The sequence below is a fragment of the Rhinolophus hipposideros genome, assembly GCF_964194185.1.
Source record: "Rhinolophus hipposideros genome assembly, chromosome: 19".
In the NCBI taxonomy this organism is placed as follows: domain Eukaryota; kingdom Metazoa; phylum Chordata; class Mammalia; order Chiroptera; family Rhinolophidae; genus Rhinolophus; species Rhinolophus hipposideros.
Window position 1 is genome coordinate 7,641,962 of NC_138065.1, and position 17,384 is coordinate 7,659,345.

A 17,384-nucleotide genomic window follows, 5' to 3' on the forward strand; every position below is an offset into this window, starting at 1 on the left:
CGTGCGTGGCCTCGCCCCAGGCAAGGAAAGAATTCTGTTTGGCTCTCTGCTATATTTGTGTTGGGTCAGATCATCAGGTAGTAAATATGGCATAAGTCTTCGAGCCAAGTAAGTGATAAAGAGGGAAATATTTTTATTTCTTAGTATGCTCAGAATCACAAACTTTCTAACAGAAAAAGGATATCACCATCAGGATCTTTTTCATGCAATAAGATATAGACATGCCTTCCTGCCTCAGCTGTACTCTTTGAAGCTGAATTTCCTCTTACAGAACACGTCTGGGACCTCAGTCTGGATGCCCCCAGCCCAAGGTCCAGGAGACACATACAGACCTCGCCTGGCAACCGTTTGTCTCCATTTTAATGAGTCTCATTTGCCCATAAGACTCTTTTTTTTTTTAAGTTTCTGACTCATGCCAGGCTCATTTATTTGGTATTTTGGCTTGATGAATACCCAGATTTTAACCCACTTAGGACTGTTTCTCTGCCTAGTTCTAGAAGTCTCTGCGGAGACTTTAGTTGGGTTTTGGTCTGCTTACCGGGGCCCCCACTCTTGACAGCTCACTGCTGCCATTTGCTCTTCTATCCCTTATCTTCCCAACACCTCCAGCCCTCGTCAGCTGGCCTCCCAGCGTGTGTGTGTGTGCACACGTGCGTGTACACACACACACACACACACACACACACACACACATGCATACTCACACACAGACACACAGAGACACGGAGACACACAGACGCAGAGACACACATACCCATTGACTAGATACTGGAGAAGTAACCTTGACAATACTAGAGGTTTGAAGGTTTAATTGTTACTTCAGTTAATACAAGTCAGGCAAGGCAGGGGAGGCCTTTCTGAAATGTTATATGAAAAGTTGCATTTCCACTTAAATTCTGTCTCTTCTGCAGCTTTTTGTTTGTTTGTTTTGTTCCCACAAAGACTTATGCTTCAAACGAAAGTCCTCTAAGCATTTTTTTGCTTTCTCTGAGACCAAACGACTGGCTCCTGAGAAGGTGGACTCATGAACGATGGAGTGTGAGAAGAAAGAATTGTCAGCAGAAATTAATTTGTAAACATCTTTCTTCTTCTGCCTCTCCTGGGGATGGCCCACATACCATAAAATTTTCAGCCTCAGATTTTGAGTTCAGCAGAGACTTTCATTTTCATTAATTAACCCAAAGATTCCCACCATCATCCCTTCGGGGGAAGCACAGAAAGAAAATGGCACATGTGGGAGTCACATTTCCTCCACGCAACCCGACTTTTGCCCTGCTGATGGGGCCACGTGCCCTGATCGAGGCTGTCCCCCAGGGCTTGCCCTGGGCTGCTCCAGGAGTTGAAGTATCCACCAGCCTCCTCAGGCTACCATGTCCTGCTGCCACTGCCCTCACTCCCTGTGTGTCCATGTGTCATGAGAACATGGCTGCCCAGCTATTCCTGTGACACTCCTCATCACTCATCTCCCTATTTCGTAGCAGGATGTCATTGTCACTTTGATGCCATACCTGATTTTTGTTGGAAACCCAGCTCTCTGCACACAGCTTTAGATGGACCAGAAATAACTGCTAGCTGGCGAAACCCCTTTCTCGCAGGGTATTTTGTTGTGCTTTGAGCACATTTTAACACAGTGAGGTAACATTCACAGACTCATAGAGACACTGGGAGAAAAAGCAGTTCCCGAGACATCCCATCCATCACCGTGACGCCAAACAGCTTCACCTAAACCACCCCAGACGTAGGTAAATATCCTGTTTGCACAGGTCATCAGGAAAAGAGACTCCACACCACGCTTGGGTAACCCATTCCAGTGTTGACTTCGCTTCAACACTGTCATTATATTTGTATCGTGGGAACACCACATACTAGACTGCTGTGAGCTTTAACAACCCAAATTTGTGTATTTTGAACCAGATGTCACAAAGCAGCCTGATTGTCAGCACACTGGTTAGCTGGTATTCGGAAATGCCATTTCAAACCAAATACATCTGATTGGGGCTGGACCCAATCAGACAGCTTTCATTTTACAGTAAACATAAGACCATTCAATCCCTTAGGATTGTCTTCCCTCTTGAATCTGGTCACTATTCAGCGGTGAGGTTCTGCAGGTGTACCTTTCTATTTTCCTTCTCCCAGAAATCCCAGCCATCATGTCCCTTTCCCTAAACCGTGTTAGCAGGAGAACTGCTGTGAAAAGCAGGGAGCCCTGTCTCATGGAGGCTGTTTGCTGAGACCCACACAAAGCTTTCTGACACTTGTTCTTTTGCCTGTCAGAAACGGCAGCTTTAAAGGAGTCCTTTTCCTGGCTTTCCCCTCCCGCGATGTAAGGCAGAAAACCCCGATGTGGTCTCTAAGAGGTCCAGTTACATTCTGGCGTATGATAATCCGCAGGGCCTCCGCAATGAGAAGCAAAATCGCCATCTCCCTGTCTTTCAGCTGTTAGCCTGGGCCAAGTGGAAAGTCAGAAGGAACCCGATCGGTCAGGAAAGCCCTGCCCGAGAGCTGGTATGAGCCTCAGACAAGACGCAGCCTGATGAGAAGCCGTGTGCGCCGTCATTGTCTGGGACAGAGGGCCTGAAATTGACACCATATGCGCCCCGGAGGAGTAATTGCTCCAAGGGGGGAGAAAAGCAACATGTCAGAACATTTTAGTAACACCTAATTCATCCCAGGGTTATAAATAAATCTGATGCTTGCTTAAAAACAAAAGTCGAAAAAAAATACTTCGACTAGATTACTTTTGTGACAGTGCTTCCGCCAGAGGTGAACTTTATTAGGGGGGCAACATGAATAAAGAGAAACACATAACAACTTTTTATGGTATATTTTACGTGATGTTATTTTTTTTGCAGTAAATAAAGTGGTTATAGGGCTCCAAGGAAAAGGGCCCAGATGTTAGAGAGTTGTGTGAAATTTAGGGGAAACAAGCTGTAAAAAGCAGAGCCATAAAACAGGCTGTGAGTGCCACACATCTGGACAATACAGCTGTATGTTCCTGGTGGCTGTCGTCACCCAAAGAAAACTCAATAACCTTATTTCACCCCAATTAGGCTGCATACCAACAGGATCAACGTTAAATTGCAAGGTGGGGAGGGGCGCAGCGTCCATGGGTGCCTCTGCGTCGAGTATCTTTTATCTTTCATTCAGATTTGGTCACCAAGAAATCAGTGACTGTCACCATAGCCATTTCCATTAGGATAAAACCCTATTTAATTTACAATGTACTAATAAGTCAAAGTTGGCCAGTTTGGACTCTATGCCGTGCCAAACAATAGTCTTTCTGTAGCGTGAAACTGACCTATCTGTCGTCCTGTCGAGGATCCCTGCCTGTCTTTCTTCTACCCATTTTGGAGAGTTTGAGTCTAGCACCATTGTGGGAAACAGCCCCTGTCTTATTAGGAACAGAAGTTAATTTTCAGGCAACCCAGGCAACCCAATGGCATCAGGGCATTTTTCCTTAATATTTTTAGCCAGCCATGAGGCCCCTTTGCAGTAAGACAAATATTACGAAACCAGAATACCATTTCATCTTTTCATCACTGACAGACTGTGCCAAAGTTTCTGAAATGCCACCTTTCCTAATAATTGCATTTCTTCATAGGTGTTAACGGCAGCAAAAGCAATTATGGACAGTGGAGAGAAATTAACCTTACCACTGATAGGGAAACTCTTGAAATTTCAACTCCTCCAGATTAAACTGAAGGACCAACAGCGACGGGAAAACGAAAAGAAGGTATTGTACAAGGGTGGGTTTTCACAAGACCGCAAGCCCCGAATGAGAAGGACCAGGTTTCTTGAGGGACACTTTCTCTCTTCATAAGCCTACCAATGCCGTATTTAGCTGTTGTCTCAACTTCTTAGGGAAAAGGCTATCCAAAGATGTGTTGGAGAAATTACATTTTCTCAAAGGCACTCCCATTAAAAGTAAGTTCCCTTATGCAGAATTCTGACGGTATCCAGGGCTTGTGCCTGACGTTTGTGTAACAACCAACTAGTCTATTTATGTACTAGTAACAAAGAAGGGAACCCAGGAGAGACAGAGAGTCAGGAGAAGTGAATATAAAAAGCTGAATAAACTCCACAAAGTCAGGGTCTAACTATTTAAAATACTTGATAGGATATTCGATAGGAGCGCCTATTAAAATAATAGGCCACATCTGTGCCATCATAATAATCTGTGATTTCAGCAGCAGTCCATCACTTCAACGCCCATATTGTACGTCTGATTATTTCTTCATATGTAGATTTTTCATTGAATTTGCCTACAGAAATCGATCTGTGTGTCTTCCAAAGATTCATATTTTCATCTGAGAAAGTATTTCAAAATGTTTTTAGCAACGTGATGCCAGGTCCAAATCCATTTGCTATTATCATTACTCGAAATAAGAAACGTTTTCCTTCATTTCCAAATCATGCTGAACTATATTTGGAAGGTCAAGTGGCTCCTGTATGCACAGGTGTAATGTGTGCATGCGTGCACATGTATGTTGGACATGGATTTACATGTAAGTCGTTTCTTGATGCCCCTAAGTGGAAGAGGTAAAATCAGTTCATAGACAAAGAAAGAGAAAAGTGAACATGTTCCAATAATATCTTCTTCACCTTTGTAAGAGCCAAAATCTGGGGTACCTGTTTGCATTGGTCTCTTGACAGAATATTAGTAGAACAAAATAGTAATGCCACCTTACATTTGTAATAGGGGTCTGTATGGTTTTCAAAAAGACTTCCCGTGTAGCAATTTATTAGGGTGGCACATATTGTCCCCAGGAAAATTCTACTCATATGAACAGTCCGTGATATAGTTTTCTTTCCATCTATTGAAGCTCTTTACATCGTGTACAGGAGATTTGTACCTTAAGAAATACTCAGGGACATTAAGACTTGGCAGAAGGAAAACTGGAAAATCTGAAACTATAGAAACATCTTTTCTTGCCTTTTTAAATTCCAATGTCACGTGGGGATTGGAATTGTAAAAAGTGGACTTGGAGGCCTGTGAAAATTCCTGCACCTTCTCTAGCTGCTTTCTCAACAGCACCTACAAATACACCCAACAGGCTAGGGAGTCTGTTCACTTTATTTGCCAGCCAGTATTAGTCAGGAATTGTTTGTAATAGGTTTTCAGGTTTCAGTTAACAAGTTTTAAATGACAATAAGTGGAATATCCTGGAAACTCAGGAAAAAGTTTTTAAAGCTCGCAATAATATAAAAATATTTCTGCACTGTAATTTTGCTCAGCATTTCTTTGAAACGTGAACTATAATAATACAGTTACGAGATTCTGAAGATATGGAAATAATCTTAATTTATGTGTTTAAAATTCAAGAATTGGGGCTTGAATTTTACATTTACATATATATTTTACATTTTTATTTATAAATTTGTGTATATGTACATAAAATTAATAGATACATAAGAGAACTCTGCAATTAGAAGCCAACAATTACATAATCTAATTCGATATCTTCATTAGATTGGGTTACCAAAACACCAGCCCCAAATAGCTGTGTTGCGACCGTATGAGTAAGTGATGAAACCCGACTGGAATGGAGTACTTTCCAGAAAATACTTTTGATAAAGGCAAGATTAGGGAGTTGTTTGTGGGATGATATAATCTACATTCATTTCAACAACACTGCCCAACAGGTCAGCTGGAACAATTGAGGTTAATGCCTGTCAGTCAGGCAGTTTAGCAAAAAGCAAAATAAGAATAAAGTATGTAAAACTGACACCAGACTGTGGATTAGAAAATGAAAAAAAGAAAAGAGGACTTGACCCAGTTTCCTTGTCTTTCCTGAACCCAGGGTAAGGATTCTACAAGGGGAGTGACTGTCTCTTCAGCTTTTTTAATATTAATACGAAATCTAGGTAGATGTTTTCTTTCAAATGCTAATTATATTGCTGACATCTGTACAACACAGAATGTTCTGTGTCTTCTATATTGAATTTTCTGAACTGTATTTTTAAAAAATGAACGCTTAAAAAAATAACTATAGCAGTAATTGTAGAAAATACTAGGGAGAAGGTGTGGACAAAAATTAATATAATTCAGACCCTGTTCTTTTCCCCCAAAGAAACAAATATAACGTGTCACTATATATTTGATCCCATTTTAATCAAAACTTCAGTTCCAATTGCCAAATACACTACAAATGTCATTTTTAAGATTCCACTAATTTTAGTAATTTATAACACTTTAGTCTGGGCTATGTTTAACATTGCATTAGCTTTGCCCGTGAAGAAAGTATGCTGGCTAATTAATATAAAAAATAATACAAGGGAAGATATCTCTTAGAACAATTTAGAAGCCTTTAGCATGTGAATTTCTGCGAGGCAAACGCCTGCCTCTAATTGCAAATATATTTGAAAACTTTATCTATTTGGAAATACCTTATTGATTACTTCCAAATATGCATATCATAAAGAAAATATACTGTATTTTTATAAATATATTTTAGCATTTCAGAACTTCTGAATATGACTCTTTCATGCAATTAATCCAAAATTAGATTTTATTATATCTTAAAATCTGAGTAAGAGTGTTTTGTTTAGAAACAAATTTTCTTTACACACATCATTATCTCCACATTTATTCTGCATTTTCAGTTCCTCAGTATCAATATGTTGTTAATTAGTTAACAGATGTTTATTGAAACAAACATTTTTAGTGGGCACATATATTTTCATGATATTCATTATAATTTTAAAATAAATTGCTTGGTTTCTAATCTAATCCCTGAATTTAGTCATTTTCTGAATATTGTAGTATTCACATTTTCACTTCTTTTTAAGTCCAACTTTCATGTTATATATTAATTATAAACATTGATTTAAAACTGACACTTCATTGTTAATCAAAATATTTAAACTATATTGAGAATTCAACTAAAAGGAAACATTTTAGTCACAAAAATGAAAAATGGCTATAATACAGAAAATTAACAATTTAAGTAATCAGTCAAGCTAAAATGTTTTCTGTGCTTCTGACTTGATCGGGTTTAGAACATTTGAATAGATTTTTAGGAAAAGCTGCAGCTGTATTCTAATTGTGCTTATAATTTGTGAATTCAAATAATCAGTCCATATTTTCTTAGGCATTTTTAGCATCTCTTTTATATACTAGCAGAACAGTTTTTTCTCTTTCTGGCTTATATACTTAGTACACGTTGTCTTATTTTCCGACGTACTAGAATTGAGGAGAAGGAAGCTATGCATCAAAGAACTATGGAGAGATGGTATTGGTAAACTTTTCTTAAAACAACTCAACACTTCATTGTTAATCAAAATATTTAAACTATATTGAGAATTAATCTAGTTTAATTCTATATTAATACATCATATATTAATATAGTCAAAATGAAAAGCACCCTGAATTTGGTAAGACATCGTGATGACACTAAGAAGAACTGCTCTGAGGATACCAGAGCCTGTTCCAAAGGGGCAGCGAAGAGAAGTGAGGGGAACTTTCACAGACGTTTTCCAGCTTACTCCAGTTGAAACCCCGAAACACTGGACTCCAGCCAATGTCATGCCATTTTGTGTGTGTGTTTTGTTTTAAAAGAAAGGCCATAGGGACATACCAGGAAATTACAGGCTGGTTAGTTTTGATTCAGTTGTGGTTAAAATCTTCAGAAACTATTTTAAGAAATCAAACAGAGGAAAAGAGGAACTCAGTTAGAGGGACCCGTGTGGTTGCAGGAAAGGAATAACTTGCCTCACTAACTGGATAGAATGCTTTGAAGCTGGATTATCGAAATGAGGGTACTACCAACAAGACTGTTGCATCTAATGAACTATAAAATTCAACAGTTCAGGGTAAATAATAAATGACTCCCTGCCTGGCAAATCTGTAAAATAAAATAGCGCTTTCCTAATGGGGATACTTTCAATTGATGAAAACTTTTTACACACTTCAGGAAAAATGTGCAGAAACACACGTCTTTAAAATTGGGCGGTGTTTTTAAATACAAATAGCTATAGTTCCAGCAGCTAGTAATAATAAATAGCTGCTGTCATTGACTGTTTGGCACTATACTAAGCTCTTCACACATGTTATACCATTTAATCTTTTAAATAACATTACTAAGTACAGAGTATTATTCCCAAATGCAGATGGGGAAACTGAGGATGTGAAAAGGAACTTTCCCAAGGCTAAAGAGCTACTCAGAGGTGGAGGTTGGATTCAAATCCAAAACTATCAGACTATAACGACCATGTTCTTAACCACTGTACATACTTAATAATTATTCAAAATGGTGCTCTTGGCTCACAATCAATAGCGCGCCTGCCCAAAGATGTTCTCCTGTAAGAGTAGAATCTGTGCCCAGTGATCTCCCAACAGCCATGTATCTGGTTCCACTAAATATGTGGCGTACAAAATCCTGAACTTAAATATGGGGACAGCTCACCAAAGACGAAGGCCACTTAGCTAACCAACCACCAGTTAGTTCCCAAGGAAATCCTGACTCATTCTAGCCTTGCCCTCCTGCCCAGAAATTACCTGGTTCTTGGGGAAATCTCTTAGAACTAGATTTCCTGAGCTCATTCCGAACATCCTCGTGCCTTCTGTCTGCCCTCCGGGGTGTTATGGTTTGGTAGCATTGGCTGATGCAGTGCTCAGGCCTCTGAACCGCATAGGATACTGCAGGAGACAGACATGAGATAGACATAGACCCACCCCCTTACCGGCATCACACCAAAACATGGCTGCGTTGATTCTGTGGATTAGGAATTTGCGCAGTGAAGATGGCAGTGTGGCCCCCCAGGACATTCTGCAGGATTCTAAAGATTGCATCATTTGGTCAAGTGAACCCAATACATTCCTAGGCTTACGTTTTCTACACCACAGCAGCTCTCTGGAAAAGCAAGCCCCTCACTCAACCCCATACATTCTATTTTCTATTTGACAGGGAAGCAGGTAGGAGAGCAGAGAGGAAAAAATAAATATAAAATATAGAAAAGGAAAAACAAAATGTTCATACCGCCCTAACCTTATGACAATTAATGTTAGCAACTTGGTATGTTCCTTTTCTCTTTCTGTGGATTTGTTTCTTTTGTGGAGTTACATAGCTATAATCATTGGGAAGCTTTTTTTAACATTTTCACTGCGACGTTCGTCTACAGTCAAATGATATTTCCATGCCACTAACTGCGGTGTTCGAGTTTATCCCATGAGCTCAGTGCTCCAGAAAGGAAGTTTAGGAAAGCAGATGTCCGTTTTTCTATATTTTTGTGTTTTTCAGGAATGAATAATAGGGAATTTCTATACTTTAAAAGAATCATTTATTTTAATAAAATGTAGCACCTTAACTGTATTTTCTTAAAAATATAAATACTAGAATTATTTTCTGCGGATTTTTGACACATTTTGGAGAACAAACTTGAAATCAATTAATGTGTAAAGGTTAACCAGGTTTTTTCAATGAAAATATATCGTAATTTTTACTCATTACTACAACATCCATATCTATTAATTTATTAGTTATGTGATGTTCTCTTGACGATCATAATTTTCTTAACCATCCCTCTATTATTGAACATGTGTTGTTTCCATATTTTTTCATAATAATGTTGTGATGAACAACTTATAGCATAGAATTCTCCAATTTACATAATTTCCTTAGCATAGGTTTATAGAAATGGATTGATTGGGACCCAAAATCTTCCCATAACTTTGTGTTTCCAAAGTAGGTTCTAGAACAATTTAGACCCTGTTTTCTATTTAAAAAACAAAATGGCCCCCTGGTCAAATGAACTGGAAATCACTGTGTTAAATCTTGGGAATTTAATAGTGCCATTAGCTTATTGTAGATGGAGGAGTTTCGTGAAAATAAGTCTGCTTAATATTGTTTAATCTAGTGTCTCTTAAACTTACTTAACGCCATACATTTCTTCCAGCCCATCCTCTCATCATCTGTGACCAGTAGAGCAGGTTATTCATGAGATAGAGTAATATCTGGAAAAGAACCAGAGTAGCACTCAGAAGACAGACCTAGTTTCTCATAAGCCACATAATAATGGAGTGACTTAATCACATAACCTCCTTGAGCGTGTTTTGTTGCCTATTTGCTTAATAATATTGTTGTGGGAATCTAATGATAGAACAGAAGAAAGAATTATACACAAATATGTAGGTGTGCTTTTAACTCGAAGATGAAGTATCGCTTTTTACCATTTGTCCCACTGATTTCCACCTCCGTGTCATTGTGAGGAATAACAAGGAATGCCTGTCAGGGTATTTGAAGGTATTTCAAAGTATTTGAATTTTGACAGCAAAGAGTCACTTAGAAATAAAAGACAATCTAAGATATTTGAAGTATCAAATAACTAGGCTGTCCTGTTACAGAGAGGGAGAATTTGTAGCTTTCCCTTTAAAAAGTAACAATAACAAGATTAAGTATTCTAGGTAGGTGTCACTTGATACTCCACTGAGTATGTGAAATACTAAGACTTTTTTTAGTTGTTGCTAAGGCAAAAGCCCCACCACATCTGCTGTGTAGCTTAGCTGGTTAAGAAATCTCTATACCTTTCCAAAGCCTTCTCACCATAGTAGGAGGCATCCAGATGCTTTTTGTACACACTATATTTTCAATAAAATATACGCTGTAATGAATTTGACACTTCCTTCAGAAGCTGGGGAACATGTGTTCCCCAAACATGGTGGAAAGAGGGGCCTTTTGGATACACCCCTCCTAAATTTTTGTCTTGAATCAGCAAGTTACCTAGGAGTTCTTCAAGTTGTCAGCAGATGACCCTAGGATGGGAACATACGTGCCATCTTATCCAGAAGTTAAGAAAGGCCACAGAAGAAGTTGGTTTGAACAACTTCTAGTTCAGGATTTAGGAGGTGCCAGCTTTGCTGAATGCTCAGCTTACCAGATTCATTTCGCGCCCCCTCCCACCACCAAGTCCCAAGACATAAACCCATGGGGAGAGGGGCGTATTCAGAAAGTAAGAGAATAGAGGAAAAGGGAAGAAGATAGTTTTTTTTGTGTTGTTTTCTTTTGTTTTGTTTTTGTGATTGGGGCTTGGTAGAAAAGGATGCTGTACCTTTGGACTAAAGTAGGATTCGAGGGGCCAAGCAGTCAATCATTGCATAGAAACAGACAGAGAGACTCTCCGGGTTCCGCTCAGCTATGGAGGGTGGGAAGGAGAGAGGAACAGAAAAGCAGGTGGGCCACCAGAGCCAGCCATGGGAGAGCAGAAGGAACTGGGGGGAGGGAATAAGGGGAGACCAAGAGTATGTTCGGAAATCTGCCAAGGACTTCTCTGCCTAGATCCGGGCAAACCGAGGTGCTTCCTTTTGGTTCTATTTTCTACCGTGGTGTATCTCTGCCCCAGGGAAGGCCATATTTAGTTTCTCTACCTGGGAAATTCTTCACAACATAATACTTCTTGAAATTCTAACAATTAGGGATCCATCATCATTCAATGGAAAACGCAGAACATTAAATGTATAGAGAGACCAATAACAATTCTCTAAAAATGATGGGTAAACCTAATTTGCAAGAATTGTCTCTGGATGGTGGAATTATGGGGATTTTTGTACGTTTTGTGTAGTGGTTTGTTTTTTTTTCCAAATTTTCAGTATGATTATTTTTATAATTAAAAAAAGTTGAAGTGAATCAAGATTTATACATATTTTAAAACTATTTTTGTGAAAGAAGAGAGGTAAATATTGATCATGTCAGAGTTAATGGAAATTAGTTTAAGAGATGTTTTTTCTCCACTCTACGAAGTCTGACCTTACTATGGGAATGAAAAGGGAGAGAGAGAGAATAAGGCATTGAGCAGGAAGAGTAGCTGAGGGAAGGGAAACACTATGGAGAAACTAAGGAGTATCCAGCAAGTACTATTCAGCCCCAAGAAAGACCAGAGGGTAGGAAGACGAGTGTGGGAAAGGTGAGAGGTCATCAGGACTGAGGCCTGAGACTAGCAGGAGAACCGTAGAAATAAAATGAATTTAAGGTTTGCATCAAACCGGCCTGTGTCTCCACCACAGCTGTGTGTCTGAGGGCAAACTGTGCGTCTTCGCTTATACAATGGGAGTAAAATTACCCAGATTGCAGGTTGCTTTGTGAGAACAAATTAAAGATGATGATGTCTGGAAGGCATACTGCATAGCTAGGTCTCTGCTAATTTACTGTTCATTTTGGAAGGTTGGCTGTGATCAGCCTTGCTGTCTCTGTGATCCCAAAGGGAGGAGGGAAACTCTCTGTCTCCTTCTGTGCTCCATGCTCCATGCTGTTTGTTGGGTGCCAAAGCGACATGCGGCTACTCTCCTTGTCTCCAGTGTCTTAGAACAGAGGTTTTTTCGTTTGATTTCATGACCTCAGGAAAATACAGAGTCCCAGATGTTGCTACAACAATTTGTTAAGTTATTTGTGTTTCCAGCTCTGTTGAATGTGGAAAAAAATAAAGAAGAGAAGCATATTCTGGACCTTCCGTACGGCCCCCTTATGACCCAGTCCTCCCGCATTCTGTCAGTGAAAACACCCTGTTTGTATTCATAACACGGGGATTGAAAGCATAATTACATTGTGAAATAATGCACAGAGGTTTCAGCAGTTACTTGAAAAGAGAAAAATAGTGGGGCAGTTGAGTCTTTACATGGTCTTAGGCAATCGAAGCATGCCCCCAGCAGTGTGTGAAGAATTAGCGTTGCCAGCTCATGCTCTGGTGACCCCTCGTTTGAATGTGTCAGATAGCAACTACCGATTATGTCTGCACAGTTTTTAAGTAGCATTAGCATAAAAATAATTTTGTTAGTGCGAGGTTCTCAAAAGCATCTTTTAACCTTTGAAAATAGCCCATACCCTCAACGATGACAAACTTTATGAAGGAGATTTTAAGGAAACTGGTCCTTCTGGTGTTTGGTTTGGTTTGGTTAATAAGCCCACCTCTCTCTAAGGCTCAGAGAGAGCCTAACCTGACCATTAGGCGACGGTCAGGTTATGGATGAACCTAAGCTCCCGCCTTCACGGTGCTCTCAGAACTCTCCGTGTGCCATGCGTGACTCTCCTCTAGGGTGAATTCCCTTCCGTTGGCTGTTGGTGTGAGCAGTCTCCTAGCATCCACCCAACCACAGAGCCATCATAGATGATGTCTCATCACGTAGATGCCTCATCACGGCTTAGGCCTGGGGTCTCCACTGTCCAGGCTTGAAAAATGAATAGACGAGTCAACAAGCAATCGAATGGAATAAGCAGTGACTCCATCTGACAAGCCCCTGCTTGCTCACGGAATGATTCGGAGAAAAAACTGTTCTCTCTTGGCAGGTGATAGAAGACAGACTTAAGATAGAAAAGGAGACAGGGAAAACAAAATCTCCCAAGGAGAAGGCCTCGAACGCCAAAGTTGCCAAAGGAAAGGGAAAGGATCCGCCCGAGGTGAGCAGCACGGCGAAGAAGGTCACACAGCTGAAGCGGAGGGGAGAGGAAGACGGCGCCAGACTCTACATCGGTCAGTACGATGCCCCTTATGTGGTCACCTGTCACCTCTTGCCTCCTCACTTGCAAAGTAACTTGAGAAATCATTCTAATAACTATGCTTAATCTTCCCCAGCCTTTTCACTCTTTATAAAACCAGAAATCACATACTACCCGCGGCGCCCTCATCGAAAACTATTTCCATTTGCAATTCGTTTATGTTTTCAGCAGATATTTATTTAGCACGTGTCTTGCGGTGGCCACATTTACATAGTGCAAATAAAGGATGAAACAGTGAGCCTGTTGTGCCACCAAGGAGCTTACTGTCTTGTGGGAAACCTTGTAAAAAGTCAGACATAATGAGAAGGTCAAGTAAAAAGGGATGATTGTCATGGGTGAAATTCAGTTAGTTTGGTGCTCCTGCAGAGCACATAGCTTCCTGGTTTCAGCGTCCCCCACCCCCCATTTGTCTTAGAGCAGCTGGAATTTTCTTTCATGTTAGATTATCGATATAAAAAAGATTCCAATTAGGCAGCGAGGAGTAATTCAGGGCCACCTTCCCATGGACCCAAATGGGGCTACCTGTTATTATTTGCATGGTATTTAAAGGAGATGGGGAAACTTCACGTCCTCTACCAATTTGACTCCCCTGTATATCTCTGCTCTAAATAAATACACTAGGATTAGAGGCAAGGATTAACATGGAGTCCATGGGCAATGCCAATACTGATTTGTTTAATGATAGCCGAAAAATCACTCCCTGAGAAGTAGAAGTGTGCGCATCTGTTACACTGTGTTTAAATTGACCTTAGAGGGGTTTGGTGGGGTGGAATGTTTTCATGTACCATCTACTCTCCATAGTTGCTACCTGACCCATGCTCAGCATTCACACCCTATTGACATAAATACACAGAATACTTAGGTGGGGAGCATGTCTATATTCACTATTTCCCTCTCCTGTAAACACCTGTACTTATAAAATACCACAAAGCAGCAGCTACTCGTAATTCAAGAGTAAAGCCAGATGTTGCTCAAAAAAGATGAGAAGCAGGAAAAAAAATTACAGTGTGACTTTAAAAAACAACAACAACAAAAAAAACTGCACCTTTTCCATGACCACAGACCCCATGTATGCTTGTCCCCCTATTACGCCTGTGTCTCATTTGCAACAGTGACTTAATATTTTGTAAAATGGCCGCAGCCTTCTCCCTGGAAGGGCAGTAATGAAACCCTGTCAAGATGCCTGCAGTCCCGCCCACGGGACTGCTCTTGGCAAGCCAGAGGGATGATAAACGCATGCGTAGTGTACAGCCCTTGGCCCGGCTCATGCGACCTTTTCTCTTTGAAAATGACGCTGCTCTGCTTTGTGGTGTTTCCAACAGACGATGAGCCAGATGACGGTGACCAACATTACATTATAGTGGTGGGCTTCACCCATCCTCAGCTCTTGGCCATCATGACCGAGCTCGGCATTCCCATCAGCAGCGTGATTAAAATAGCTTCCGAGAACTATGAACCTCTGCAGACGTACCTGGCAGCAGTCAGCCAGCAGCAGGAAGTTTTCCTTCAGCCCGAAGGTACGCCGTCTGCTACCCACCTTACTGGCTCCTTCAGTGTCACCCACTGTCCTTAAAGCACAAATACAACTTGCAGTCCAAAACATGGTCATGCAATACGTCCATTAGTAAATCCTTTCAAGACTTTGATACGCTATTTATTCTGCTTGGCCCCACCAGGTGTTGTAAATTTTGCAAATTAGAATCATATTCTGTGTTCATGTCCCCACGTAGCCACGGAGGATACAGACTGCCGGTCAGAAGATGTGGTTATCTAACTCCATTTCTCAGAAACATGTAATCTGTAACTTTTACCTAAAGCAGGGCATGGGTGAGTCAACGGTAGGAGATCTGTTTTTCCAGAAGCCACAGTCACCCGATGGCCCAAGGGACATCCGAGCCTCGGATTCTCGCTCTTCTTTGCTCCTGGCTTATTGTAACGAATTAGAGAAGGCAGGCGCCTTACCTTCCGGGCCTTCAACTAGGAAGTTGTGGGGTGCAGTCCCAAACACACTACCATCCAGCTTCAAGGTCATCAGCTAAGGGCATTGGGCGAGACTACCTCTGTGAGAAGGGAACAAAATGCAATCATGTGCTTTAGGGGCTAGAACTGGGAGATGGTGTGTGAGCCTGTGTGACCGAGTAGTCCACGCTCTTTCTGCCATAGGCTGTTATCTTTATTGTTATTTATGAATATTATCATTTGTAGTGTAATATGAATATTATGAATATTATCATTTGTACTGTGTTTTGTCACCTGCCCAATCACATCCCAATTTCTATAACACTCCATTTTTAAAATTCCTGTTCCAAGTTAGAAATTGCTGCCACTGATAGTAATACCAGCTTCCGTGTATTGGGGACCTGTCCTGGGACGAGCCTCAATGCTGAGGACTTCCATGTGTGGATTCATGGAGCCTCCACAACCACCCTCGGAAGTATGTTTTACTTCCATTTTACCAAAAAGGTCTCAGCCTACAGGCAGCTGTTAAGTAAGAGCTGAGATTCAAACTCAGATACTTCTATCTGAAAGGATGGTTGTAACATTAAATAACTTGCTGTTGAAGCCAGTGAAAACATGCTGCAGACACTTCATAGTCTCTGTATAAAAAAATGTTACTATATAGAAGTAAAATCATAGCAAAACAGCCTTTACAGCAGAACAGCGAGATCTGAGTATAGAACCTGTTTAGTTACAGATGGAATAAACAACTCTTTCATAATTTCAAGTGTAACTTTATGGAAAACTGTCCTTATTTATCGGTCAGAACACAAATTCCTAGAGAAGCCAGTAGCTATTTTAATGTGACCAAAAGTTAACTGAAGCATAAATCATCGATGCAGTCTGTTTTTAGCCATGTGAGAAGTTGTCTTTCTGCCATGTCAACTGCATTTCTAATCAGTTATGCAGCACGCAGACACTAAGATGGTGAAAAACCGATGGGGCAGAAAAACTGCCACTCTGTAGACAGCAATCAGTCTAAGAGGGATGGAACTATTGAACATATTTACATCCCAGAATATGTGACCTTACCATCATCTTTCTGGGCCTCCACTGTGAAACGAAAGGGATGGGATACATGTGTATTTAATACCAATTTCAGAAGTAAAATCCTCTGATTTCGTAATTGTATAGTCCAGGTCCAAAATCTTCTCACAATTACACTTCTTTATTTGCATTTTCTGGTACTGCGTAAGACATCTTGCAATGCATCTGACTCACCATGTCCACTTAAATTGGGAAGAAGTTCAGCACTCATTTTATAGTATAAGCATGTTTCTATTATTAGATATAGAAGCTGAAAAACTGAAGAAAGAGAATGCCATAAAAGAACTTGACATTTTCTGGAAGTACTTGGAACCAATCCTGAATAACGAGAAACCTGCAACAAATCTCTTTGATGTTGCTCGGCTTGAATACGTGGTCAGAGCACGTAACTTCCCTTCCGATTGGTCAGACAGCGAGTTGCTGGTTAGTACACGCAAGGATGAGAGTGAGTGGTCTGAACATGTCGTGTTGTGCTTCCATTTACCCCATTCATTCCTTCCACCAATGTTTGTTGATCACAGACTGTAGGTAAGTGTTTGTGTTGGGCTCCCTTATCTCCAAGGCAATGATGCCCCTGAATGCCCAGTAATGGTGATGGCCTGATTCTGGAGCTTTTCATGCGTAAATTAATGACAAAGAATAAGATATAGGTGATGATGAAGGATCATCATTCTTTTATTTGGTGACATGTGGCCTTGTTTCATAGCTTAACAACGTTCTAGGCAGTAGAGTCTCAACATATATTAATTGTGAAAACAGTAAATCTTACAGTTTTGTCAAATTACATTGTCTTTCTTTTTTTATATATCAGTTCTAAACATTTCTTCTAGGCCCTTGCTTTTATTGCTACAATTG

General features: G+C 40.4%; 1 protein-coding gene across 6 annotated transcripts in view; it reads left to right on the forward strand.

Annotated features, from left to right (window-relative positions):
* The window catches only part of SPAG17 (sperm associated antigen 17), a 166,552-nt gene that overhangs the window by 45,784 nt on the left and 103,384 nt on the right, over positions 1-17,384 (forward strand). For 5 of the 6 annotated variants that reach the window (XR_013991776.1, XR_013991777.1, XR_013991778.1 and 2 more), the window contains exons 4-7: positions 3,602-3,733; positions 13,275-13,458; positions 14,807-15,001; positions 16,771-16,952. Coding sequence is in view for 2 of the 6 variants with exons in the window: in XM_081026597.1 (XP_080882723.1) it covers positions 3,602-3,733; positions 13,275-13,458; positions 14,807-15,001; positions 16,771-16,952 (693 nt within the window). In the remaining 4 variants the exon portion in view is untranslated. Of the gene's footprint in view, positions 1-3,601; positions 3,734-13,274; positions 13,459-14,806; positions 15,002-16,770; positions 16,953-17,384 lie in introns of those variants that run through there. The other variant, XM_081026599.1, reaches the window with a different exon arrangement.